We start from the raw sequence: 26,038 nt of genomic DNA on the forward strand, positions 1-26,038 counted from the left end.
CGCTGGCCAAATAGACAATCTAAGAATAATTTATCGACTGGTCCTTGTTCGGACGTGCGGCTGTTTGCCTTCCTTTCTTTTCTATCGTTCGTCGAACTTTGAGCGATCGATCATTGGAATAGAAAATAGGAGGAGAACGCTTCGGTGATTTTATAATTTATCGATGAAATAGAAAATGTTAAGAGAGCCTGGGTATAAACGGGTTAACGTACGTGTCGCTCTTGGGAATTTTCTCAATGTCTGATTGCTAGTTTCTTCAGGGGGGTTGCTACTTGCTGGCCAGAGTCCAACGGGTGGGGGTGTGCATATAAAACGGTACGACAGCGAACGATGCACTTGGGTACACGGAGGATCGGAAGAATATCGCAAATTCGATGACTCTTGATGCTTTTGGCAAACTGTTCCGATCTCCGGAAGTTTTATTTCTCGAAGGTGCAAGCTTTTCTTTTCTATCCATTTACGATCAACGTTAATCAGGCTGGTTAGGTGTATCGAGCACAGTCGCATTTAAATTGCCGCGATACGCGAGCGCTTACGACAAATAGGGTGTGGGAAAATGGTTTTTGGCAAGCGTTCCGTTTTGTCCGCGCGAATCAGTGCCATAAAGCCGAACCGTGTCTCGAGCTTTTAACCCACATAAAAGTAGAACTCGTTTCTCTCGCTACGAACAATGTGGCTTTCTTAACGCTTAAACGACCGCCAGTCGCGGCTCTATTGATACTCGTTTCTACTTCAACCGAAAGTGCAAAACACGCGTCACCTGCATTCGAGAGAACAAAGACGAGAAGGAAAAAAGAAAAAATGTAAATTGGTAACGGTTCGTTTGTTTGGCAGAGCGAAGTCGAATTTTGGCAGAGTCGTTTGATGCGGTAGTGTAAATCAACAGTTAATTGCGCGGCCTCGTAACGTCTACCCTTGTCCGTCCAGTCGAACGACATTTATAAATTGTATTCGCAAGTTTTCCCCTACGATTCTATAGGATCCCGTATAAGATATGCGACACACATTATCGCGACGATACACCGAGTGTAATTCGTTAATGAAAGCTGCACTTTACGACTCGGAGCGGGTAGAATAGGGTTAGCCGAGATTGAATCCAGGAGAAGAGAGTTACTTTCAATTTTAGATTCTGCGAAAATTATTATTACAGAATGCTGCATTTATTACAATTATTTCGATTAAGCTGTATTGAAAATTATATTAAAAATAAAGAAAGGATTAAAGTTAGAGAAACAGGGTCGTGATAAATGGTAATAGAGTCAGTAGAATAGGAGGGAGCAGGGTTTACAGTTTAACTCCGGTCTTGGCTGTGATCCAATCGCTGTAAGCGGCAACCTCGGTGTGAACACCGGGATATCCTCGTCTGGCACAACCGTAGCCCCAGGACACGAGTCCAGCGAGACGTCCACCGATGGTCAATGGACCGCCAGAGTCACCTTGGCAAGCGTCTTTGCCACCTTCGGGAACGGCAGCGCAAATCTGTCCGGTGGGAAGACCACCGTACGATTTGTAGGCGGTGTCGCAGGAACTCTTGGAGACGATCGGCACGGTGACGGTTTGAAGGACGTCGGTGGTGCTGGAACCCTCTCTGATCGCGCCCCATCCGGTGATGATCGCTTGCACTCCCGCCATTGCTTCCTCTCCTTGTTTGAATAGCTTGACGGGCTGGCGAGTCTTGTCAAGTTTGAAGGGAGTGCTCACTCGCAACACGGCCACGTCGTTCTCCGGTACTCCGTGCCAGTTGGTCACGTGATTCTCGTGAATGATCACTTCCGCGACTTTGTGAACACTGCCACCGGACGATTTGGTGGTGGTACCGGCCCTCACGGTCACCCAATCGGCCGGATAAGCGGCCATGCAATGGGCGGCGGTGACGACCCACTGCTCGGAGATGATGCTACCACCGCAGAAGCCGAAACCGGAACTTTGAAGGGACACCTGATGAGGCACCTGTTCGATTTTCACGTCCGTACCACCGATTATCTGTCCGCTCGGTGTCAACGGATTCAGGGGGATGATTTCGTGCAACGGGTTCGCTGTTGGAAATAATAATTTATTTATTTGAGAGGCTGAAGACGCACCTTAAGTGCATACTCGAAGCTTTTTAATCTGGAATAATAATTCTCGCGAGGAATCGCGACTCTAGGGATAAATTATGATCGATGGGGGTAGCGTAAAACGAAGCGAGAAATACTCTCGACGCGGTGGGAAACGGTAAATATCTCCCTGTGGAGCATCAACTATATTGGCTGTGAAACGCAAACTTTTATCCGATATTTCTGAATGGTATTCCCGATGAAATAATGTTTCACGTTTTAGTCACGATTCTCTGGTACGTTCGAATTAAACGATCGGCAGGAAAATATTGGAAAATTTTAAGAGGAAATTTTGTTACCTGACGCGATCGCCACCAAGGCGAGTAGACACAGTTGTTGAAACATGTTGGTTGGTTCGACTTCTTACGGTTTGTGTCTTTTCCAAAATTTCGTCCCGTATTTATACGGATATTTTATGCGGAACGTATTTCGGCGCGTAGATAAGAGCAAAGCTCCTCGAATTAAAGTAAGATTAATAAAAATTTTTAAGACGTTAATGCGCGTTTCACCGAAATCAATCAAAATCAATCAAAATTCAATCTCGATTAGTAATAATCTCTTTGTATCATCTGCCACAATGAAGACAGGCTTTGTGAAATAAATCAGCCAATTTAAGGATTTGCATTTTCTTTCGTGACATCTACGTCCTGCAGTCAAGATTGTACGTTTCATTTTTCAAAATTCGTCGCATTCGAAATTTGATGAAATATTTTCGGTAGTGTTCAAGTAACGTTGGACGCGTTACAATTGTCATTTTCAAGGGCTTGATTGTGTACTGACGATAGGTAAACACTTTTCAGAAACCGTTTCTAAACGTATAGCGATAATAAAGAAACGAAGGCCGTGATATCTTGATAACATTGATTATATCGCGTTACGCGTACCTACTCTTGGTTGATCTTGTGCAATTATTATACAGATAGACAATAGGGCTTTCAAACGATTTCCTAGAGGATCTGGTTTACGATTGCATTATTATAAACAGACGAAATTGATGAAAACAAGGAGCGACGATCATTTATTCGTACAACAATTATTTATATACAATCCACGTTGCATTTTTTATCATATAAAAATTTATGTCAAAGTTTTATCGCAAATTCGTTTTAACCTTCGGCAAAGTAACTCGACGAATCGATACGGTGGTGAAGAATAGAATTGAACTTAAAATCGCTAATGATTTTCGTGTATCGATTAGACGAGCATTCCAAGTATCTTTGATCAATTAATTAAACTCCAGCGTTTTTACGGACCCATTGACGATAGTAAGAGACGTCGGTGTAGACACCTGGGAATTTGGGGGTGCCGCATCCCATACCCCATGAAACGATTCCCACGAGATTTCCACCGAGGAAGAGTGGGCCACCGGAATCACCCTGGCAGGAGTCTTTGCCTCCAGCCGCGAGTCCCGCGCAGATTTGTCCTTCAGGTACTCCACCGTAGCTTCTGTAATTATTCTCGCATTCCCTTTTCTCGACCATAGGAACGGTCACTTTGTGCAGTACCGTCGGTGTTCCCGAATTTGTATTTCCCCATCCGGTGATCAACGCGTTTTTACCGTTCAGACTCGCGGAATTTCCTTGGAATAGCGCGGCTGCCTTACGATTGTTGTCGAAACTGAAGGAACCTTGTATACGGAGAAGAGCGATGTCGTTGATTGGGATACCGTTTCTGCTAGTTCTGTAGCTTTCGTGCTTGATCACTTGCTGTACTTTGTGCACAGATCCACCGGAATTGACGTTAGTCGAGCCGGAACGGATGGTTAACGAGTTAACTGGATAAGCGGTACAATGGGCAGCTGTTATTACCCAGGAACTCGCGATTATGGAACCTCCGCAAAAATGGCGACCGTTCATTTGTAAGCTGACTTGATAGGGAGCTTCGGAGATGGATGCTGTTTGTCCACCAACGATACGACCGTCCATCCTCAGATCGACCTTCTGCAAGGTCTGATCCACGGGAATTCCTAGGGAAAAGTATATTCTTATTGAAGTTCATGTTGTTAGTTACATAGCAGGAAGAGAACAGTAGAAGTAAAATAGAGGGAAAATTAGAGATCTCTTCCTGGTGACTTGGATAATGTCGGGAGTATTACCGACGAACTACCCTTCGAGTAATTCGACTTGGAAACTTTGCCCATTCGGAAGCTCCTTTCTATTTTATCCGTGTTTGTTAATTGGAGCAAGAATTATTTAACACCTTATCGACCGGAAGTTCGTTAACAGAAATTATACGAAGAAATAAAAAAAAAAAAAGAGGGAAGGGTTATTATATTTAATAACTTACCGGCCACTACGGCAACGAGAGCCAGGATCGCTACGTACTTCTCCATATTGTGCGAAAGTTTATTTCACTTGTGATACGAGAAGTACTTGTCGAACGGTATTTATAGTGAAAACGGGTAGCGCTAGTGAGACCGTGTATCACGTAATCTTGTAATTAATCTGAAATCTTTTCCTTGAATCGTTCGAGCAGTTTATCATCAGATTTTTTTTTTTTTCGACCGATATTAAGCACGCTGCAAGAGGAGGTCAAGAGACGCGTAGCTAAACTATTATCGAGGGCTTTTAATCTAGTTTTCAAGAGGGTTATCGATCAATCGACCGATCGGCCCGTTCAATTATTACGCACGTGTCACGGAACCTCTTCGAACGCGTCACCCCGGTTCTTCCCCTCGCTTCATTTTTCGAATCTCGATTTGGGTTTTTTGTTTTTTTTTTTTTCAATTAACTTTTCAACTAGCAAAATCTGTCGATCGATCTGAAGATTCGTCCATTTATCGTGCGAATCAAATTAATTGCTTCTCGTTTATTATTTTGCTTAAGATAATGATTACAAACATTTATGATGGACGTTTCCTCTTTTCAAATGGAGATTAAGATCCGTTTAAGGTCGCGACGATTTTGATTCGACGTTGAAACGTTAAACCTCGTTCCTGCATGCCAACTTTTTTTATCGTCGTTACTGACCCACATTGATAAAAATAAAACAATATACAGTTTAGCCGAAACGAACGGGCGAAACGCGACGGGAGTCAATAGTCGCGGTTTAACGACGCGTTACATTCCGCGCTGTTTCAACGAACAAAGGACTCTGTTTTTTAATAACTTTACCGACAGATCGGTGCGCTCGATGTTGCTTAATTAACAATTAATGGAAGGGCGAAGGAAATATCGTTGTCCAGAACTAGGGGTGGATCCCAGAGGAAGCGATCCTCGGGATAATAAGAAACAAAGACTAGATTTCTTATTCCGTTTTTCTCTGCAAGATTCATAGAATACGAATGATATATTGTGCCAAAATTGAGGAAAATAAGTCGAAACTGGAGGATTCTTTTCGAAAAGTGTGCTTGGATTCGCAATGTTCTTTCTACGAAAATACTTTGACGAATAAAGAAGATTCATCGTAAGAAATGGTAGACGCGATAAAGTGACGTTGGGGTGAGGTATCGGGGCGGAATAAAGGTAAGAAGCGTTGTTCAGGGGGGTTTTAGAGTAATCCCGCGAAGTGGTAAGACACGAAGCGGAGAAATGGTCGATGGAATAAATGCGGTGACGCGTTAAACAGAGGATTCAAAGATTCTATGAGCTGGAAAATATCGAGATTTAGCGAATCGTGAGCATCGTTGAGGATCGCGTGTCGTCGAGCGAACGACACGCGGAATCACCGGGGCTTCCTAAGCTGAGAATTAAAGTAGCACCCTTATAGGAAGGTTTGTCGGTTGCAGCTTTCGTTATTATTTCCGGTATTAGCGCCTCGTATCATTTTCTCTTTCCTTTACATCTTATTTTCTAGGAATATTCTGTTTCTCGTTGACGTTTCGAAATTTTTCACGAAAGAAATTACGTTAGGCAGATGAGCCGAGAGACTGCTCCAGAATATTAAACCAAAGCATCGCACCTTTTCTCTGTACTTTGTTCCATCGTTTCATCTTCCGTTCTTTATTCCACCTGCAGCCGTTCCCTTCGGGTTAATTATTCGAAATGTTTGCGAAAACAAAGGATAAAGATAGGATCGGGGAGAGTTTTGAATTTACAGGACGGGTGTTTGACACATTAGCTGAAAGTTAGGCGAGCGGCACCGTTGCTGGTCAATTATTCGTACCGGTAATTTTGGAATTGTCGTATCTGACGGTCCCTCGAAATTAGTTGAACGATCTCGGAAACTACACCGGCGATTTCCCGAAGGGCTTGCGACATCCACCGGCTTGCTGTCGGAAAATTGCATCCTCCTGTTACTTTCAAAGGTCCTCTGTAAGTTTCGTTAAATTTAATCCTGGTTCGAGATTAGAGAGCGTTTTTTCTATCGACTTTGAAACAGTTACTGTGTGAAAAGCGAAGGCACGAGAGCAAATATTTGAATTAATCTCGAGCGATACTGTTGTCTCTTGCTCGTCGTAAAACCGTGAGTCGGTTCGTCGACTGTTCAGGATTATGTGTACACGGGATGCTTTGAAGCAGGCAATTCAGTTAAAGATAAACCGGCTGTCTTTCGTTGGAAAAATATTTTCTTTCGCTCGAGCCGACCTCTTCGACGTATTCGCGTTTCATGAATGACGAGCAGCGTACAATTAGAGAAAAACTAAATCTTTCGTTTCTCGAATGATATGATAAAAGGAACGGAGGTTTTACCGGGATTAACGGGAAAGTTTGTATCGGTTTCGAAGCTTGCTCGTTTAAAAGTTGTACAAGCAACAATCAGCCGGAGGGATGCGAAGCGCGGATTTTCACCGCGGGGAAAGTTTTATCGAAAGCTGTCAACCCGACTGGCGGAGACGAGGCTGGCTACCTAAAACAGAGCAGTCGCATTCCGTTTCCGTTTCCGCCCGTCAAACAGCGAAAATTCCTTAACGAAACATGGAAAACGGAATCTTCGAGGTTTTTCATATCGAATTTACAACCCGATACTCTTGTAAACGACGATAAGGCGACTGCGGGAATGAAAAAGTGAGAAAAGGAAGGGAAGTAGGCGAAAGTCGAACAGGGTGTTACGGTCCGACCTCGGTTGACCCGAAACGGAAGCTATGGGGTGAAATGGAGGGGGTTGATCCTCTGTCTGCGGTGTGACGTCAGAGGAAAAGCAGAGGGTGGGAGAGGGTGGCTTCCTTGCCGTATAACGGCATCGACGACTGACCGACCCCATTTACCATCGCTTTTAGTTGCCGCTTTGACCCGTCGGTATTAGCGTAATTCGCGAAAGGGATGCAGACGCGAGCACCTACTCGAAACTTGCTACAATCGGAATCCAAAGTTTCAAAATCTACCCCGTTTCAAGCTGGTAATTTGAAATCGGCGAAGAAGCGTAAAAATTCAGACGCAAAGTCTTCCGTTTAATTACCGATGTCGTTAGGCGTAACTGTGCCAAGTCTTATTGGGATCGACTGGGCTCTCTGTGTTGTCGAGTTATTTCGGGAATGTACGAAGGACAGTCTGGTAGACAACGAAAATACTGTTGTCGGGGTGAAGGCCGACAAAGGTGATTTAATACGCGCTCGGATCATTAGTAATAATCGCAAGGTGCACACCTATGCGAGTGAAAAAATGTCCGGAGAGGAAGTAGGTTGGTCGGAGGCGGGACGGTTGGTTATCGACGCTAATTATCGTCTCGCTAGAGAAATTGATATCGTTGGCGAGCGAAGATTTATCAAGATTTGCAATTTTTATTTCTCGCTCGAGGAGAAACCCGCGTCACGACGGACGGATAATATTGCTCGCCGATTCGAGAATATTCGGGAACGGATATTTTAATCGTGGGATGCAGTTCGAATTATAGTCGCGTTAATCGATAACCGATGCAAATGCGGAGCAACGCCTTTGGGATTACCTTCTGTTCGCATAACGCAATATCGATGACACTGTCACCGTTAACGGACAAAGCCGGTTGAACGACAAATAAAAGTTTGCTTATCAAATATCCTTTTGACATTTTGATCCGCTAACAATGGAAACTGTTAATCGCCTGTTAACTTAATTACACCTTGTGTAATTATCTTCTAAAAATGTCTAAAAACAAAAATGTACATACTGATTACTTTGTAGATCGTGGAAATTTGATGAACGGTTTATCGATATCGAGATGAGTGCTCTCGAGTATTCAATCGGGAAGTCGATCAAAAATGTTTAGCGATAAGTCGGTATCGTCGTGATTAACCTCATCGTATCACACCTTAGACTAGTATAAGAATTCATTTTTTCCTTTCCTTCGTTTCTTATAGGATAGTACAAGTGGAAAAGTTAGAAAAGGAGAACTTTTTTTACATCCTTGCTAATTTACTCGTAAATATTCCGAATTAAAGCGAGAATATAATTGGCACTTGAACGTGAAAGACGTTAGTCGTTGTCGAGAAGATGAAACTTCCGTGCTTCGTTCGCACAATGTTTCCACCCTTAAAACCAGACTGCACAATACACATATATACAATATATAGCTGTATATGTAATTGTCCTACTTTACAGAAACATGGTTTACGGGAGGAGATAAAAACGGGCCACAGAAGCACCACGTACGACAATTATGAGCATAATGGAACCGTCCTGTCTTTCCAGTCCCGTTTCGCCTGGTCTGCTTTTATCGAATCGGTCGTATTTTAAAGGATCCCGGATAAAATGGGAAACTAAGCCTTTTCACGATTCGGTCGTTAACCCTTTTTCTTTCCGTTCAACCCTCCACACGAATTACACCAAATTTCTGTGCTAGCTGCGCAATTTATTATTATTACACTGAAAGTCGCACCGATTTTTTTCTCTTCCTACAAATTAAACGATTAAATCGCAAGGCGTTGAAACTTCTTTTACCAGTTAGTCTGACTGGTACCGGATGATACTACCGTGTCACGGTCGCGCTTTATATCCGAACCTTTGTTCCATAAAATGGCTGAAAGAGGGAAGCATTCTCCTTCGCGTAAGTTTATTCATTAACGCGTTCATTATCGGAGCGAAAATTGTTCGGCTTATCGTTTTAACGCGATTGTCAGATCGAATATTTATAAAGGGTAATGAAAGTCGTGGAGCAGAGGTTACACGAAGGGAAAGCAGGTGATGCTCGAGGCAGAAGAATATCTTAGAATCTCGACGTCTCTCCGTTGTAATGTCGATTCAGAGGATCGAGTGGCCACTTGGCTAAAGATCGAACTTCCTCTCCATCGAATATATCCGGAAGAACGAGCTTCAAACGCGACACCGATATCCAACCAACTATAAATTATGATAAATTCTGTCGCGTAGCTCTTTGACGGCTGACGCTGTGAAATTTATAAAAAGGAAAATAATATTCCAGCAAGTAATCATTGTTATATCGTATCGTGTGATTTATCAACTTAATCGTTTCCTTTGCGATTTCCAGTAAATTGGATTCGTGGTATCTTTTTAAACGATAAACGAATCTCTTCTAGCGATATCAGAAGAGCGGATGTAACTGGTGTATTTATATGTCCTCTTGAGTCGTGTTCGATAGTCCAACGGATAATTATTGGGACAGGTGATTAGGCTGAAATATTGGCTCGTCACGAACGTCGCAGTCGTAGAAATTATCGATCAATCACGCGAATCGTTTTAATGCGACGCAATTAATCGGATTCCAAAAAGACTGGATCAGTATCGAACGTAAGATGATATCAGGGAAATACGGTAGATGTTCAATCTGATAACAGGTGCAAATGTACACAAGCAGAGAGTGCTTGATTCGAGGTAAAATAAATATTACCCGCGAATTATGCTTTGCGTGAATAGTTGAACGCTTGAATATTTTATTCGCCAATTTATCGCAAAGTATCTGAACGGTGGACTTGTTGAAGAAACAAAAGTTACAGAGTAGGTCTGCGAAGACCTAATTTAAAAAAGCTAGAATAGAAAATGGATAAATGGTCAAGGTATTACTTTCAATTAGCCGATATTACCTTTATTTATCCTATTTATCCACGAATAGGAGGAAAGATAAACGCGTGGTATGTTTTTCACCCAGATGATCCACTTTCACCTGAACTAGGCAGAAATCATTGATCATTCGTTATCGCGACGTGTCTGGAAATTACGCTCGATTCTGTTAGTTGTTCGTTGGTAATCGTGTCGCGTACGATGCATTTTTCAACGAGCTTCGATCACACCTGAACGAACCGAAGAAATGTCTAACGCTTTTCTTTCTCAACGTCCTTAGGGGAGAATATAAACTTGATAGAGGTAAGTCGGGCAAATGGTAGGATCGCGTACAATTTTATTGACACGTTCTAAAATTATCCCAACCCATGGAATAGTTTCCGCGACAAAGGATTACCGCGAGACAAAGGGAAAGGGAGTCGGGAAAGGGAAACGCGTACGATACGTTAAGTAGGTCTCGCTGAATGCAGCAACGATTCAGGTAGCCTCGGACAGGTGCGAGCTCTCTCACGAAAGTTACTTTTTCCATCCTAGTTCCATCATTGTCGTAGATCGTGATTTTTCGTTTCGCGTATTACGAATTACCTTAGCCCGGATTATTTTCGACACGCCTCTTATCATTGTCTCCGGATCGTAAGCGTTCGTTAGGTGTCCGATGTATGAACGATGGATCACCGGCCGAATGATAAAATAGATTAAGCCAGTACGTCCGCAGACGGACGACGACGACCTTAATTGCGAGATTTCAGAGACGCACTAAACTTCCGTCGAGTTTGTTTGCACCGAGAATTTATTCTGCCAGCGAACCTCGCTGTTGTCGGAAAAGTGACTAGCTTTGCGTTGAAAACCGGTGTTTTTCCTAATTTGTATTTTTCTGAATTATTCAAATCTCAAGGTTCAGTTAAATTACTAGGGATGTGCGGGTACCCGATTCGGACGAGCTCCCGCGGGCAATAAGCATGTGGAAAATTTTTATTACGTGGAAAAATAATGTAACAAATTCATTTGAATATGAACTTTATTCCATTGCCACCTGTATGTTCATTTAATACAAAATAAACGAGTTGAAGAAGTTCCTACCATTTTTCGCGTACGACTATGCGGCACCGTTAAAGGGTAATCGTTCAAGGATAAACTTTCTTTTATGAAAGGAATTTTTGCGGGCTTCTTCCGCATTTTCAGGACCCGTTGGTAGGTGGAACATAACGGGATGGTTCCCAGGATGGATGGAAGAATAATATTTTCAAACTCTATTTCCCGGGGCTGCGAAAACTCGTCGCGCTGCATTATCCTAGCTTAGGTGCAACGGGAAAGGAATTGTGTGCGTGTCGTCGGGTTTTGCATGCCGTCGTTCGCGGGAAACGGTGCCAAGGTATAAAACTGTCGCATCGATGCGTGCCACTTGGTATTACCAGCGATTTCTCTATCCTAATTAGAATCAACTTCGAATTTTCCTTCGTCTAAACCTGGACGAATGCTTTTTCATAGCATTATTCTAGTTATTAGAGAAAACAGGACGCCTACGCAAAAATAGCATGTTGGATCGATAGCCGGCTAGCTGACGGATGTTGCCCGTTGACGGTTCCCCTTCCGACTGCATAATTTCATCGATCCTAGCCGGATGTATCGCTACTCGTAACAGTTTCGCGTATCCTCGAAAAGGAATTTCCATCATTTTTAAAACACTTCTATCGCGTTTATCGATCTTTCTTAATAATTGACGATGGTAAGAATGGTTAACGAGCTTAATTGATTCGTTCCAAAGTCTTGTGGAAAGTTTAAGCGAGCTATAGGTGATAATTATTCCAATTTCCATGGCGGCGAACCGTAGAAGAAGGAGAAAATGTATGTTTATGGTTATTAAGCTATAGCTAGGGCAGTTTTCTCGGAAATACGTGTAAATACACGTAGCTCTACTCCTGACACGTTAACCTTATTCCCTAGCATTCTCCAGTCGAACCGATTTCATATTTTTAAAAGTACTCGAGCTTACGATTACACGCTGCTACGAATAGACTTGATAACGTCTTCTCTTCGGGGGAACAGAGACGTCGAAGCGACGAGTTAATCTTCGATATCTTTGGTGATTCGTGTGTTATCGTCTGTTGGTGCAGGCGAAATTCTTAGCAAGGAACGTTCTCCAGCATAGATCGAGTACAGAGTCGATTCGTTTTACCGATATCAGCGCGTATGGTCCCGATACACGCGACGTTTCCTACTTGAACACGTTAAGCCGACATTAATGCGCCACGCTGTTCCGTGACTCTCTCTCTCTGGTTCAATGTTTAATATTCACGTGCTGGTGACACGACGTCCACGCGAACGCCACGATGCGTTTCACGCGTCCACTCTTTCAAATTAGCCTTACAAATTATTCCTTCGATCGTAGATCGAATTTCCCTACCGTCGACAAATTTATTCGAAGAATAATCAAATGCACGAACGAGAGATCTCACGGATTACGCTCGTCCTTTGATCGATCGCGTTCCATACCGCGTCCCATTTGTTCGCGTATCCGTGAAATTTGTTAAAAAATTCAACAGGAATCGTTGTTGATTGAAAATTGACGGCGTCGCGAGCGAAGGAAAAACCGATGGAAAAATACTCGACGTTACAAAACCAGATTTATTCCAAGAATCGTCGAGAGTCCGGCGTCGTTTCCGACATCGATCGTGCTCATAAAATTCCACGAAAACTCGAACGTTTCCGATAAAGTTTGCCGCGATCGGTCTTGCGGAGCAACTGTCCGGAATAATGAAAGAACTTTGGAAATTTTTACCTCGATTTTCACGAAGAAAGTTGACGGTACTTCAACGGCCACCGAAAAACGTCCTACTTCCGTTTGACGAGCTTTTCCCGGTAAACAAAGACAATGGTTCTTAGAGAGAGAGGCTACTCGACCGAGTAATTATTCGAGGAATTAGAGAAAAAATTGAGATACTTGTTTTGCAAATAGAATTTCGTTGAAAATTTAGCGTCGTTGAACGAGATCGAGTAACGTTCGGCTAATTATTCGAAGACTCATAACAGACGGCTAACTAGCGTGGTTTAGCAGAGAGTGTGCACGAATCGGGTCACGGGGCCAAGGTTGTACGTTGGTTGTTACGTTCCTGCCAACACCCCAGTGTCGGTGCTTGCTTGGTCAGCGTCGATTCCGAGAAAGCTGGCGCGACTTGGCGTCGCGTCGAGTCGCGTCGCGATGCACCCTCATTCAACCAGCTATTTGCATGAAAAATTTCTACCCGAAGGAATCGGAAGTACGATACCGGACTTCCTCTTCGAATTCCTCCCACTTTTATTACCGTTTGTCCGATCGAACGATTAAAGAGACGAGAATCGAAACCGAGTTATTCGTAAGAAATATTTCTATTCAGGAAAAATTGAAAATGACGATTGTAATAGGGTGTTACGTTGGAGAACAGTTGGAAATCTTAGGATGTATGTATATTCTTCTAGATGGATGTTGGTACCAGACGTTTCTGAGAACGATATGAAGCAGTGAAGAAACGGTCTGCTCGCGGAAGCAACCGGGAAGAAGGAAGATGAGAGTCCGCGAAAGTTGAAGTAAAAAGCTGCACAACGAACAGCAACAGCCTGCCTCGTCCATTGCGACCAGCCACACATCTCACGTTAAGGTGAGTCCATTAAAATTTTCTTTCCTTTACTTACTTTTTATTACCGGCTAAAGGGGAGATATTTTTTTCAATTTTCGCCGGGAGATTGAATAGCCGACGACGGTAAAAGACGATGTGTATGTATCCACGTAAGATTTCACTGGGAATTTGTCTATGTAACAAGCGGGACGCTAAGGTATTCCTAACTCGTGCCGCTGTTTCGTTTTAAATTTAAATTCAAATTTACCTCGGCACGAACGTGATCGCGAGATACGAGTAAACTTCATCCGTGCGGCTACAAGAAAATAACGAGCAGCGAAGGAAGAAAGGTAAAAGAAAGAAGAAAAGATGAAAGTTTCACCGCGAACGAAGAAGTGAAATCGTCTAAGAAACGTATCCGTCAAATACGTGACTCGAAACGTTCGCATTGATTGCCTCGTACGTTCTTCAGAGTTTACGAAAGGGTTCCCATCGGGTTCATTAATCTTCTTTCGCTCTAGTTAGAAGACTTTCCCAGTTTCGAGAATTAATGAAATTGAATTAATAGGGTTTATAGTCGTGCCGCAAACGACACGATGTTAAGAATTTAATTCTTTCGTTTAACGTCTCAGGGAATAACGGTATTCCTCGAATTTTGCTCGGAGGAAGCTTAACGATCGATTCGATCGAAACGACTTTCACCGATCCGACTTGAGCACGGAATCGGCCATTTTGCGATAACATCACGCAAAGGTGAAGGTGCTGAATTAACTAGCTAGGTTAAGGACGAGATTTTAGCCGCAGTGTCGGATCGCAAGCTACACAACCGGTGTCGCGTCGAATCGTTTTGTTTTTTAATACGATTGTCCGTGATTCTCCGATTGATTCACTAGCTCGTGTTATGAAAAGGTTGTTCAATCGAGCAGCTCAACTTTCGAACTTATTGGAAAATTTTGTCGTCGAGTTTGCGAAAAGAGTCAGGAAGCGATAGAAAAGAAATAGGATTTCAAACTTCTTTGCCGCTCACGTCTCCGGACGAATCGAATAAGGAAAAATGCATTTCTGGAATGACCGTCAAAGGAAAATGAAAAGTATGCGCGAGAAAGGGTTAATCGTGGCGTGGCACGAGTCGCGTTTGTTCGAAGGAGAGAATCACGCAATCCCGAGGACGCGAACAAGGGACAAGGTTGTAGCGAGACTAATTAAGAATCGCGAAATCGTGCGGTGAACGCTATTAAACCCGTTCGAAAAAAAACAATAAAAAAATAAATAAAAAGACACCCTCTGAAATCTCCATTAAAAACAGATATCCAACCTCGTTAATTTGCGAGAGGTTAATAATGAATTCAAAGAGCTTTCATGGTTCGTTCAACATCAAAGGGCGCCGCTCCCTGTTCTCCCGAAACAGCATGATTTTCATGGATAACCTTGTCGAAGAGCACAACTTCGAGCTTCGGTTTATTCTATAGGGATCATTTTCTCAACTTGCGTAACATTTCATAGCCATCGTACGGATGAAATATCGTCGAGAGCGGATCGATGTAGCTGAATCTAGATTTATGTAAGTACGTAAAGAGGGGTGGGTAGGAGGAACGTTACGTGGATGGGCATTAAAATTCATTATATCAATTTGCGATGGTTTCTTGAAAACACGAAACGAGAAGGGTAAAGGTATTTTTAAATCTGCCTTGTCGTTGTTTACGGCGCAGTTCTCGTTAGCCGAAGCAAAGAAAGGAGAGTAGTAGCTCCTTAATTATAGGAATCGAAGCGAAAGCTTTCGTTGAAAATTGCGTTGCACTGGAAATGTTACGCGTTACAAATCGGGCGACGAGTGGAGAGGGTGCGGGTCACGATGGCGTCTCGGTGTCTGGTGTTCTAGATACCGTATCTCGTTAATTTCCCAAGCAACTAGCATCCTTCTCCGCTCGAATCCTTTCGTCTTGGAATCTTTACGATTTCGAACGAGGCGACGCGAGGGTTCGCGTTTTAATCGGTAAACATCGGGCGAGGGTGAAAAGCCGATCGGAAGGAAGATAGAGGCGAGTGCAATCAGGGGGTGGGGGAGCAAAATGACGAGTTTGGTCGCGTGGTCAGGTAAAGAGAAGGGTGGCGGATTATCGAAGGTATCCTGGCGCTAGGGAAGAAAGGGCTGTCGAGAAGAGAAGGAGGAGTGGGTGGAAAGGAGTCGCGGACTGAGAATGGGCCGGGCTAAGCCACGTGACATACTCTATAGCGTTTCGTGCCGCAACGCCCCGTATTGATCGAACGAACATCAGCTGTACGGTTGGTAGCGTTTACTCGTACCTAGCCGACCTGTCTGACTAGTACCGGCCACGACCACTTTTACCAGATACTCCTCGCTGCTTACGGCTTGCGCCCCATCGAAATGGGATTTCTATCCTCGACGAATTCGGCCACCCCTAATTATCGTTCCTCCATACGTTCATAATTTCCCTGTCGCAAACTTATCGAAGATTTCCCTTTATAGTGGGATAAGTAATTAACAAGCTGCGTTGTGTATATCAAAGCCAAAGAGTATCGTTCTCGGTAGCGATACAGGGTCGTTCTTAAGTGGATTCGCTACACCTGTAACCTGATTGTCGCGAGCCTTTTCAGATTCATATTACCGGGTAAGCTAGCGGGACGATCAACCGTCGAGGATTAACTCGATTTCCTCGAGTTAACGAAGGAAATTGAAAATAGCGCGGCCTCGCTTAATCTCGTCGATTTCAGGGAAAATACTCCGGGATCCTTTCCCGGGAACGATCGAAAACCGATAGGAATTTAATTGAATTCAACAACGAAAAAGATAAAACGAAGAAGATTCCGAGTAGCATTGAAAGGCATTAAGATTCGCGTTTTAAAAAGAAGAGAAACCGTTTGGTACGCAGTCGGTCGACTGATGGAAACACGCAACTGGTTGATCCCCGATGAGTTTAGCTGGCGCGAGTAGTAGGCCACCGCAAACACGTGCCACTTGTGGAAATGCCCGGGGCAAACTTCGAGAGGCCGATCGTGTCTTTTGCGCGAGAAAACGGGGCTAGGGTACGCCGCGTTAAATACTTCCGACGCGTTACTCGAACTCTTTAGCTACCCCTCGAGCTACGTTATCTTCCGAACCGACACTCCTTATCCTTATTTCCTTTCCTCTGTCGTCGTTAATGATGCAAAGAATCAAGAGATCCTTATCCGTTTCTCGTTCGTCTGTACTACTTTTTCCCTGGTGACTCGTTTTACCTGCCCTTTAGCGAGCCAATTAAGTCTATTCTTCGATTCGGTGTCTAGGGAAGCCAGTTGGCTGCAGCCCCATCAGGGTAATCGTTTAATTTTCCAGCTCTTATGCGCGATAACTCTACGATGCAATTGCAGGGACGGAAATTTTGCAACAATTTCGATTAACCGTGCCAAGCAGAAATTAGTTCGTACCGTTAGCGTTGGAAATGCGATAGGATCTTGTAATAGGTACAGTATTTATCCGAATAAACGACGATAGGGAGATTAATCGTAAGGTTGATACGGGTTCGGGTCTAAACGTTGATTCGTACACAGTCTTTATTGGATTAGAAGCCGCAGAGCTGGAAGAAACCAATTGGCAATTTGACGCGGGAAAAGGCTACTTTCCGTTTTCCCCGATCCTTTAAAATCTCATTACTGCGGCCTGATAGGATTTGTGTAAATAAAATTAAGAACATTAAGGTCGCCTGTCAAAATCTTCCTAAGATTTGGATACTTCGAATTTTCAGACGTTTAAACGAGCCGAAACAACCTAGCGGAGTTTTCGTCTTTTCATCTTTTGTCGTAGTTCGTTAACCGAAAGCTCGAGTTTCGAGTAGTCGAGGGAATTTTCAATGGGGCGACCAAAAAAAAGAGTCTGCAAGGTGGAGGGTCGAGGGTTAAAAAGAGGGAGAAGAGGGAAAACGGTGCTTGACGCGTTCGCGAAGATACTCGGAACACTGGTGCACAACAACGTGCTCGAAAAGCGCTAGTGCACGAAGAGAAAACGAGCCGAGACTCGGAGTCGAGTCGACTTGCCGTCACGGTCAAGTTAGACACGAACGCTTTGATAACGTCTCCTCTCGTCGGCGACGTTGACGTTGACGTCGTTAAGCACGCTAACGTCGCGTCCGTTGGCAAGGTTTACGTTGCACTATTTTTCTTCGACAAGATCGAAATACTTGTTCTCGAAAAACAAAAAGAAACCCGAAGGGAATACTCTTTTATACGGAAACGGAGGAAAAGCTCGTCAGTCATGGTCATGTTACTTTATTTTGCGATTCTGAAGATTATCCGAGACAATGGTGGTCGTTTAAGCTTTGAAATTTCCGCTCTCTTATTCACAGTCTCGACCTCGATTTGTCGGTTTCCTGTAAAAAGGTTCATCCGGCCGGGTCGATGTGCCCCGTGGGTCGGATACGTACGAATCGAGCGAAAGTTCGTAGATCGAAAGTGCAGCCACAGGTCTTCCTCTTTTCCTATTTGCCTATAATCTAACAGCTGGTAAATATTACACGAAACGAATAAATTTGTAAATCTGCTTTCTGTTTCAGATGACATAGAATGGGTTGGGTGGCGCTAGGGCGGTGTGCGGGTGGTGGCGGCCGCCTCTCGTCCGTCCTCTCGCTGTCTCTCACCTCCCTCGCAAGCTCCCTCATCTTCACCATCCTCTGTATCCTCACACTTGCCCTCACTCTTGTCACTCTTGTGCGCGCCGAGGACATGTACGTATTACGATAATTACAATTTTCAAGTATCCTTTTCTCTCAACTTTTCGAATTCCATCGCGAACCGTGCTTTTTCTTACTTCTATAAAAAAAAAACAGAATGAGTTTTTCGTTAAGTCGAGAAATTGAGAGAAACGCGAGATAATTAGCGTAGAAGACTTTGTTGCTTGCGATAGGATCGAGAGAGCGACATTAGTCCCGATAGAGTAGATCTGATAAACCTACTCGATTCGTAATTCGAGCAACGAGCAAGAGGTATCTTTTATGCATGTAATAGCGAATAATCGCCACTAATGTCGCCTCGTTTTACCTTTCGAAGGCTCTTTACCTACTCGTTCTACATTTAATACCAGGCAAAGTTGCCTGGTTCGTAATCGGGACGCCGGTCGAAGGAATGGAGTTTACTCGTTCGCGAACTCGATTTACCGGCCATAAAGTTGTCGTCGACGGGATCGTGAAACGATGTAGAACGGCGACGAGCCGTTGGAAGCGATGAGATATTAATATATGCGCAACCGGCACGTAGCTGCGATCCGCGCTTCGTTTATCCGAAGAAATTTATAGCGATCGCCAACCACCACCGCGATAATTCGAGGATCAGGATATCGGGCTTTCGATCGGCGTCCCGATCGTTCGATTGCATCGTACACGTTTTAGTCCACGTAGACGAGTTTGAGAATCTTAGCGATCGTGATCTAGCCACGATCGATGTTCGATACGGAATAATTCAGTGAGGCTCCAAGGTAGAAGCTGTTAGTCTAGTGGAAAAGAATACCCGAATGTTGGACAACTCGAGGGTCGGTGTTTCGAGAAAAGACCTTCGAGGTGTCTGCAGGCAAAATCGAAGATAAACGAAACGAAGAAAAATTAGAATAAGATATCGAACCGAACGATGGAGAGTGAAGAAGATGGTGGTCCGGTGGGCTAGCTACAATACGTTGTGTTGCAGCTTCGAGGAGGGCAAGTCGGACAAGGAGATCCTGGACAACCTGCTGCTGTCGACGCGTTACGACAAGCGGCTTCTGCCCCCGGTCCAAGGTACACTGAGGCCCCCGCCCCACACCCGTCAAGACGACTACACCCCCGACCACCACGACCACTACCACCACCACCACCTCGTACCCAATCACTCCGATCATCCAGAGCACCTCGTACACCACCGGCACCGCAACCACGATACAGCACCACACAACCACAGCTCACTGCTCACCCCTCGTCTAAAGGGTACTCTAATATAGAAATCCACCTGATCACGTTGAAACGGCACAAGAACAAGTACACAAGAGCGAGTGGATGGTTAAACCTCTATAGATGGAACGAATTGGATGACTGTGCGAAATGAAAAGAATTGTCTTGTCACGCGTCTGGAGAAAGAGCCAGAATATTATTCGCTTTCGAACTTTCGATCTCGTCGAAGCTTCTTTGCGGGTGAAAAGTTAGAGGGACGAATGTGACCGGATACGAGAGACGGATCGGATGGAAATAAGGTGGAGAAAGAATGAATGAGAATGGAAGGGAGGGAGAGAGAGAGTTGCTGGCCGAACCGGGAGAGCCGTCTGACCAATGTCGATCCTCTATCACTAGCTTCGGGGCTGCCGGTGCCAACAGCTGTTTACCTCGACGTCGCTCGCTTGGAAATTCAATTCGAGCCGGTAATAAATTTGCAGGCCGTCCTCTAGGTTAGTCGGAATTCTTCTCGAGATTGAAATCGCCACGACGAGACTTCCTGGCATTTCACCCTCTTCTTAATGCCTTTTCAAATTTGAACACGCGCCAATCAGTGAATACGCGTTTAATTACGACTTCTTTTAATCATTTTTCTCACCATCGATCATTCCCCTTCTTTTTCTTCTTTTTTTTTTTTTTTAGAACAAACTTAGAACGAACGTGACTAATTTCAATTCGAGCTAACGAGCTTTCTAATTACCCAGAGTATTCGTCTCTCCGCTGTTCGTACAATTGTACGCGTAAATTGAAGCGTTTTACGAGAAAAATAAAGCTCTCGTCTGGGCTGTCGTCTAGTGGCTGGTGACGTCACGAAAATGTTTTGCGTCAGGCTTTGTATAAATTCGCGATACGAATCGATACTAGGTGGGCCAGATTTATTCGAATGTAAATTTACGCCGATTAATCGTCGATCTAATAATCAACGCGACGTGTCTGTATCGTCCCGTTCCAATACCGTGGTAAGAAAGTGAAAATTTTCGAAAGAAAGCCAGGCGATTTCTTACGTTCACGCGTATATCCGAACGAATAATATAGTTAGCAAGCAGGTCGGCGAGTAAATTTGAATTTGTCGTAAAGGTAAAGGTTCGGTGGAGAGGAAAATTTGCGATTAACATCGAGTTTCGCTTATCCTTTTCCCAGTCGATTCGTTCTCGTAACTGGAATATTTATAGGTAGGTTAGAAGCGGGTCGAGGACAGGATTTTCTTTTTCTATCCGAGACCTGACGCGGATGGATGGAATCGTGTGACACGAGAAGCATGGTAAAAAATCGTGTCGCGATTCTAATTTTATTTATTCCACAGGATAAACCCGTTGCGTACAAAGTGTATACCGTTCGAGGAAACCTGTATAACAGGTGAAAACGTTTAACAAAAATATTCCGTCTCGAATTATTTCCTTGTGATTTATCATCGGCCATCCTCGTTCTCGAGAAAGATAACTCGAAAGATACGAAGCTAGTAGTATAAGAGAGGGGAGAAAAAGGCGTTTCGTCTTGGGATCGTCTGTCATACCGCAATTCGGAACTGTCATCTCTCCGAAACTCTCTCTTCCCTCTACTAAACGCCTAGTAGTTTGCAGCTATCGCTCTTAGAAAACGCGTCCGTCTCGTTTACCTTTCGAGCGCTCTTCGTCCTTCCAATAATGATCAACTCTTTTGCTAAAAATCGCGGTTGAATATCGATCGTTATCCAGGTATTATCCGGTATCCATTAGAGTTTGAGAGTCGAAGATATCGAAAGATTCGTTCGACCGAAAGCGTTACAAGATTTCCATCTTGATAAATAAAGATCTCGAAAGCGTCGAGTCGCGTGACGATGTTTCGCTTATCTTCTTCCAACAATCGATTCGATTTTGTATAAGAGAAACCTTGTAGATATACGCGAGGTACGTAAAGAAACGTCCGTGCCGAATCGATCGCGACAGCTTCGGGTTTAAAATAATAACGACGGATTTCTCTCGGTAGCGGATGCTTCTAATCGACACGTGTAACGCGTTTCAGCTGCCTTTTGCAATTTCCCCTCGTCTCCCTTATTCCTCAATTTCCGTTTTCCTCGATGGCTATAAAAAGAATCATATCGTTTCACCTATTTCCAGCCATTTGTCGGTGTAGAGAAACGATTTCTGTGCGGATTAAGTGCAAACTGGCCTGCCGTTTGAAAGAAGAGAAAGAAGGTTTCTCTTTGTCTGAGAAAGGGGAAAGAAGGAGAAAGTCGCGTAAACACCCTCGAGCAGAGCAGGCGGTGTCGTTTGCCGGAGCAGCGAGCTCGAGATGAAAAGGGAACGGTGGCGAGGCTTGAAAATCGAGGAAGAAAAGCGTGTATCGTTTCAAACGCGTCTCTTTGTTCTGTCGGGAAACATTTTCTCGATGGTCGAGGAGACAATTACTCTTCCCCTCGTTTCTTTACAATTAACGGGACGTAGAAAGGTGTCTTGGATGCATCCGCGGAAGGAAGTTAACGAGTTTACGAGAGAGATCGAAGGATGAAATAGCGCTAAGGGAACGAGACGGCAAGTCGAACTGCATGAAAAGTGCATTATTCAGGGTTCATCAGGGCGAGTGTAGGTCGGTTCATTTTACGCCAGGCCTCCGACAATCTTGACCATTTTTCGTTTATTTATTTGATCGAACTAACGCGGATCGCGGCTTCCGTTTTCTTTTTTTTCGCGAAGACAAATAGGGGAGGAAAAGAGGATGAGACGTGGGCAAGAGAGTTGTTGGCTGTCACAGAAATTCACAGAATATTCACACACAGCGAGACTCTAACGAAAAACGTACAACCACCACTTTCCCGTTTGCCATTCTCTATGATTCTACGCTGTTCGATCGGATAACGAGTTGCTTGTAAAACGGCATTCGACCGGGGTCGCAACGGATGGCCAGAAGTTGAAAGCGCAGAACGATAAGTACTTGGAAAGAATTAAACGTGTATGTCAAGTGTCGGAATGTCTCTCTGAACAAACGTGCTCGTAGTAGTTGTTTTCTTTCACGTAGATTCTTTTTTTCCATACCGTCAAAGTGACAGGCATTGCCAATGAGAGGAATAAAAGAAAAAAAAGATATTCCTAGTTGGTGATTCGGGTTTAAAGAGTAAGAAGAAATATCCCGACAGTAGGTTTATCCCTACCCTCGGGAGAATCGAACAGCCCGGTGAACTTTAGATTGATAGAAGGAGAAGAAATGGACGAGACGTGGGCAAGGGTTGTTGGGTGTTACAGATGCGGATTTCTGCTGCGGAATGCGATGGCCTGGTGACGCGACCGGCCTGTCGAACCGGTCGTCGACCTCCTCTAACGACCCCAAGAACCAGTACAAGAACCAGAACAATAACCACTACACGTCGCACCGACACCTTCGCACCCACCTTCGCGGTCCGTCCTTCTGCTTTTACTTCTCTCGTAACCTCGTCTAGAAAAATAATTAAGCCTATTACGAACTTCATCCGACCCAACCCATTCAGTTACCCGAATAATCGTCTTGCTTCCGTCTATCCGTCTTACCCCTTTCGTGCTATGTGTTTCGTGTTTCGTGTTTCGTGTTTCCTTGGTCGTTACCCTTTCTTGTTTTGCTCGTTTGCCCTCCTACATAGCTCTCTTGGTCGATCATTTATCGATTTTCAATCTCTTTATTTCCTTTGTTTTTTCATTGCGAATCAAAAGGGCAGGCTGAAAAGTTTTCTTCCTACCTTAATTTTAATTAAATAACCGAGAAGAAATAACGTTTCAGCTCGCCCTCGCGATATACAGCGAAATAGCGTGAAGAATAACAGTCTGTTTTGAGAAGAACCCAATTGAAAAAAAAAAGCGATGTAACACGTTGTTCGAAAACTGCTGTTGAGCCGCAGAAATTGAATTCTGAATGGGTTGCTCGTCGAATTTTTTCACGAGGGTTTCTAGGTCGATCGAAAGTGTACGCGTTTCTTCTCCCTCGCTAAACAAGTTTGCGTGCACGCCAGAATGGAAGCAAAAGAAAACACAACTGCTTTTGAAAACTCTACTCTTTGTTCCCTGTTTATCAAAGAAACAGAGAGAGAAAAAAACGATCGAGTTTATACGATTCGTACAAGGTTCGACCTAAACCTTCGATTAACTGGAACGTGTGCAATTACACATACACACACGCACGCATAACAGCGCGTGCCTAATTGTCTGTTCCTCGTCGGATCTTGATAGAACGTCGATTTCCCTGTTTAGAGTATTTAACATTCTTTCCCGGTCGACTCGTCGTTCGTGTTCGATAAACGCTCGTTTATCCTCATACGTCGTTCGATAACGCGTATCGATTCTTTCTTTTCTATTCTTTTTTTTTTTTCGACGATCCAAAACTCGAGAAACTGTACTAAGAAAAAGCCGAGGAAAGGCGTTTCTCTATCTTGAATCTACGATTTCTGGATGTCATTTTCCCATCCATGTCCCATTGCCCGTCCGTTCTCTACACTACAGCGTACCAGACACTCGTTTCTTGTGTCTTTTTTACGTAGTCGAATGCGTTGGCAAGTGGATCGGTGGTTGGGACTCGTTAACCAGTCGACACGCGAACCAACAGCTGCAGCTTAACTCGTTGATTAATCGGGGAAATGTCATGGGGTTTACTGATGAGCCACGTTACGAATTCAATTTAATTAATTAACTAGGAAACGAAGAAACATCGCGAGGACGACTAAAATTATACTAACGCGAATTAATGCTTAACCCTCGCACAGCTCGCAACTGACACGCTAATTTTATATTCTTTATACGATTATCCCAAGTCGATAGAAGGCTCTCGAGTCCTAACTTTCAGCCACGAGTATCACACTAAATACGGAATACGAAATACAAAATTTAGTCGCATGTGCATAGCATGGCTCTTCTAACGACGCTTTCGCAATAACGGCAACTGCTTGTGCAGACGTAGAAGAGAAAGAAAAGGTTTCTCCACGTTTCCGTAGGTTCTTACCGTTCTCGCAAAGCTGATCTTACGATCCACAACGAAATCATCGATTTCGCTCGTAAAGGTCGGCTCCGATCGGTTCGAATAAACGGGAGAGTCACGCTAATTCGAATTACACCTCGTTAAAAATACACCAGTCGAATTAAACGATTTCTGCTTCGAAAATGATTGCTTCGAATCGAAATCTAATTTACTTTGAAACCTTCGAATTAGCGTATTCTCTTGGCGATCGTATCGAAGAAATTTCCGATCGAACGTAACGTTTCAATCGGTCACTGTGTTTCAGGAACCTTGACGGTAAACGTGAGCGTGCTGTTGCTGAGTTTGGCTTCTCCGGACGAGTCCAGTTTGGTAATTATTATTTTCCTTTTTAATAATTAATATAATAAAAGCGTCGAAGCAGTTCTCGATTCTCGTATACTTTACCATCGACAGAAATACGAGGTGGAGTTCTTGTTGCAACAACAGTGGTACGATCCGCGATTGCGGTACAGCAACCGATCGCAATACGAATTCTTGAATGCGATTCATCACTACGACGATATCTGGTTGCCGGACACGTACTTCATAATGCACGGGGACTTTAAGGATCCGCTCATACCTGTACATTTCGCCCTACGGATATACCGCAACGGCACCGTCAACTACCTTATGCGGTACTTTATTTATTCATTTCCTCGTTGCTCCATTAACCCTCGGCCGGTCTTTGCCGGATTTCAATGAATTTCAATGAATTTCAATGAATTTCAATGAATTTCAATGAATATCAATAAACGGTGATTCCTGACATAAACGGCCTCTGCAGAGGCGTTACTAATTAAACAAAAACTTTGGAGTAATAGCCTCGTTCATTAAGGGACGGATGCTGTAATAAATTCATAAGGTGAACCGAGCGAAGGAAAAGTTTCGACAAGTTTATTAAGCTCGTTCGAGGGTTAAATAGTCAGTCATATTAGAATTCTATCTCGCGTATCGAGTTCATTCCAACCTCGTCGTTATTCGACGGCTTCTACTTGTATACAAACTCTGCTCTTGCGGCTAATTAAACGTTTAATTGGTAGTCAATAAACCGTAACATTAGCCGCTGAATACGCGTACCTACACGAAATCGGAACATTTGAATTAATGGTTTCCATAATCGAGCTTCCTATAGAAGGGTATCGACGCAGTTAACGGAAGCCACGATTAAACGTAAACGCGAGATTTCGTAGGATAACATTAACGAAAGGGTGAAACTGTGTTTTAGGCGTCACCTCATCCTATCCTGCCAGGGTAGACTCAATATCTTCCCCTTCGATGACCCATTGTGTTCATTCGCGATCGAGAGCAGTAAGTGATCGGATAAATCGTAACGTTATATGCTGTTATTTTTCAATTAACTTCAATTTCTTTTTCCAGTATCGTACGAACAAACGGCGATCACGTACGTGTGGAAGAACGACGAGGGTACTTTGCGAAAAAGTCCAAGCCTGACATCGCTGAACGCGTACCTAATTAAAAACCAGACAATCACCTGCCCGATCAAAGTAAGCTGGCGAGGTGAGTTACCGAACAAATAATGGTTTATTACTCGACGAGATAGAAAGACTGGAGGGAAC

General features: G+C 43.9%; 3 protein-coding genes across 17 annotated transcripts in view; 1 reads left to right on the forward strand and 2 right to left on the reverse strand.

Moving 5' to 3' along the window:
• Window positions 1-26,038, forward strand: part of pHCl-1 (pH-sensitive chloride channel 1) — a 45,144-nt gene that overhangs the window by 2,164 nt on the left and 16,942 nt on the right. For 8 of the 15 annotated variants that reach the window (XM_076690768.1, XM_076690762.1, XM_076690764.1 and 5 more), the window contains exons 2-9: window positions 13,424-13,602; window positions 18,108-18,278; window positions 19,231-19,319; window positions 22,727-22,879; window positions 24,727-24,791; window positions 24,876-25,096; window positions 25,687-25,769; window positions 25,839-25,979. In XM_076690768.1, the coding sequence (XP_076546883.1) occupies window positions 18,118-18,278; window positions 19,231-19,319; window positions 22,727-22,879; window positions 24,727-24,791; window positions 24,876-25,096; window positions 25,687-25,769; window positions 25,839-25,979 (913 nt within the window). In that variant the 5' untranslated portion in view covers window positions 13,424-13,602; window positions 18,108-18,117. The other 7 variants (XM_034337697.2, XM_034337699.2, XM_034337700.2 and 4 more) reach the window with 3 other exon arrangements.
• On the reverse strand, window positions 1,111-2,550 carry LOC117610400 (mite allergen Der f 3). The gene is made up of 2 exons (XM_034337736.2): window positions 2,396-2,550; window positions 1,111-2,036 (listed from the first exon to the last, which is right to left on the reverse strand). The coding sequence occupies exons 1-2, from the start codon at window positions 2,439-2,441 to the stop codon at window positions 1,285-1,287; spliced, it is 798 nt and encodes a 265-aa protein (XP_034193627.2). The 5' UTR covers window positions 2,442-2,550; the 3' UTR covers window positions 1,111-1,284.
• LOC117610401 (trypsin beta) lies at window positions 3,088-4,541 on the reverse strand. Its single transcript, XM_034337737.2, has 2 exons — window positions 4,383-4,541; window positions 3,088-4,062 (listed from the first exon to the last, which is right to left on the reverse strand). The coding sequence occupies exons 1-2, from the start codon at window positions 4,426-4,428 to the stop codon at window positions 3,326-3,328; spliced, it is 783 nt and encodes a 260-aa protein (XP_034193628.2). The 5' UTR covers window positions 4,429-4,541; the 3' UTR covers window positions 3,088-3,325.

The sequence above is a fragment of the Osmia lignaria genome, chromosome 11, assembly GCF_051020975.1.
Source record: "Osmia lignaria lignaria isolate PbOS001 chromosome 11, iyOsmLign1, whole genome shotgun sequence".
Classification (NCBI taxonomy): domain Eukaryota; kingdom Metazoa; phylum Arthropoda; class Insecta; order Hymenoptera; family Megachilidae; genus Osmia; species Osmia lignaria.

Excerpts from the sequence above, each read along its gene's own strand:
- LOC117610401 (XM_034337737.2), bottom strand. The coding sequence starts at position 4,428 with ATGGAGAAGTACGTAGCGATCCTGGCTCTCGTTGCCGTAGTGGCCG. Across the intron at positions 4,063-4,382 it reads TCTCGTTGCCGTAGTGGCCG|GAATTCCCGTGGATCAGACC; the intron begins GTAAGTTATTAA and ends ACTTTTCCCTAG.
- LOC117610400 (XM_034337736.2), bottom strand. The coding sequence starts at position 2,441 with ATGTTTCAACAACTGTGTCTACTCGCCTTGGTGGCGATCGCGTCAG. Across the intron at positions 2,037-2,395 it reads CTTGGTGGCGATCGCGTCAG|CGAACCCGTTGCACGAAATC; the intron begins GTAACAAAATTT and ends TATTTCCAACAG.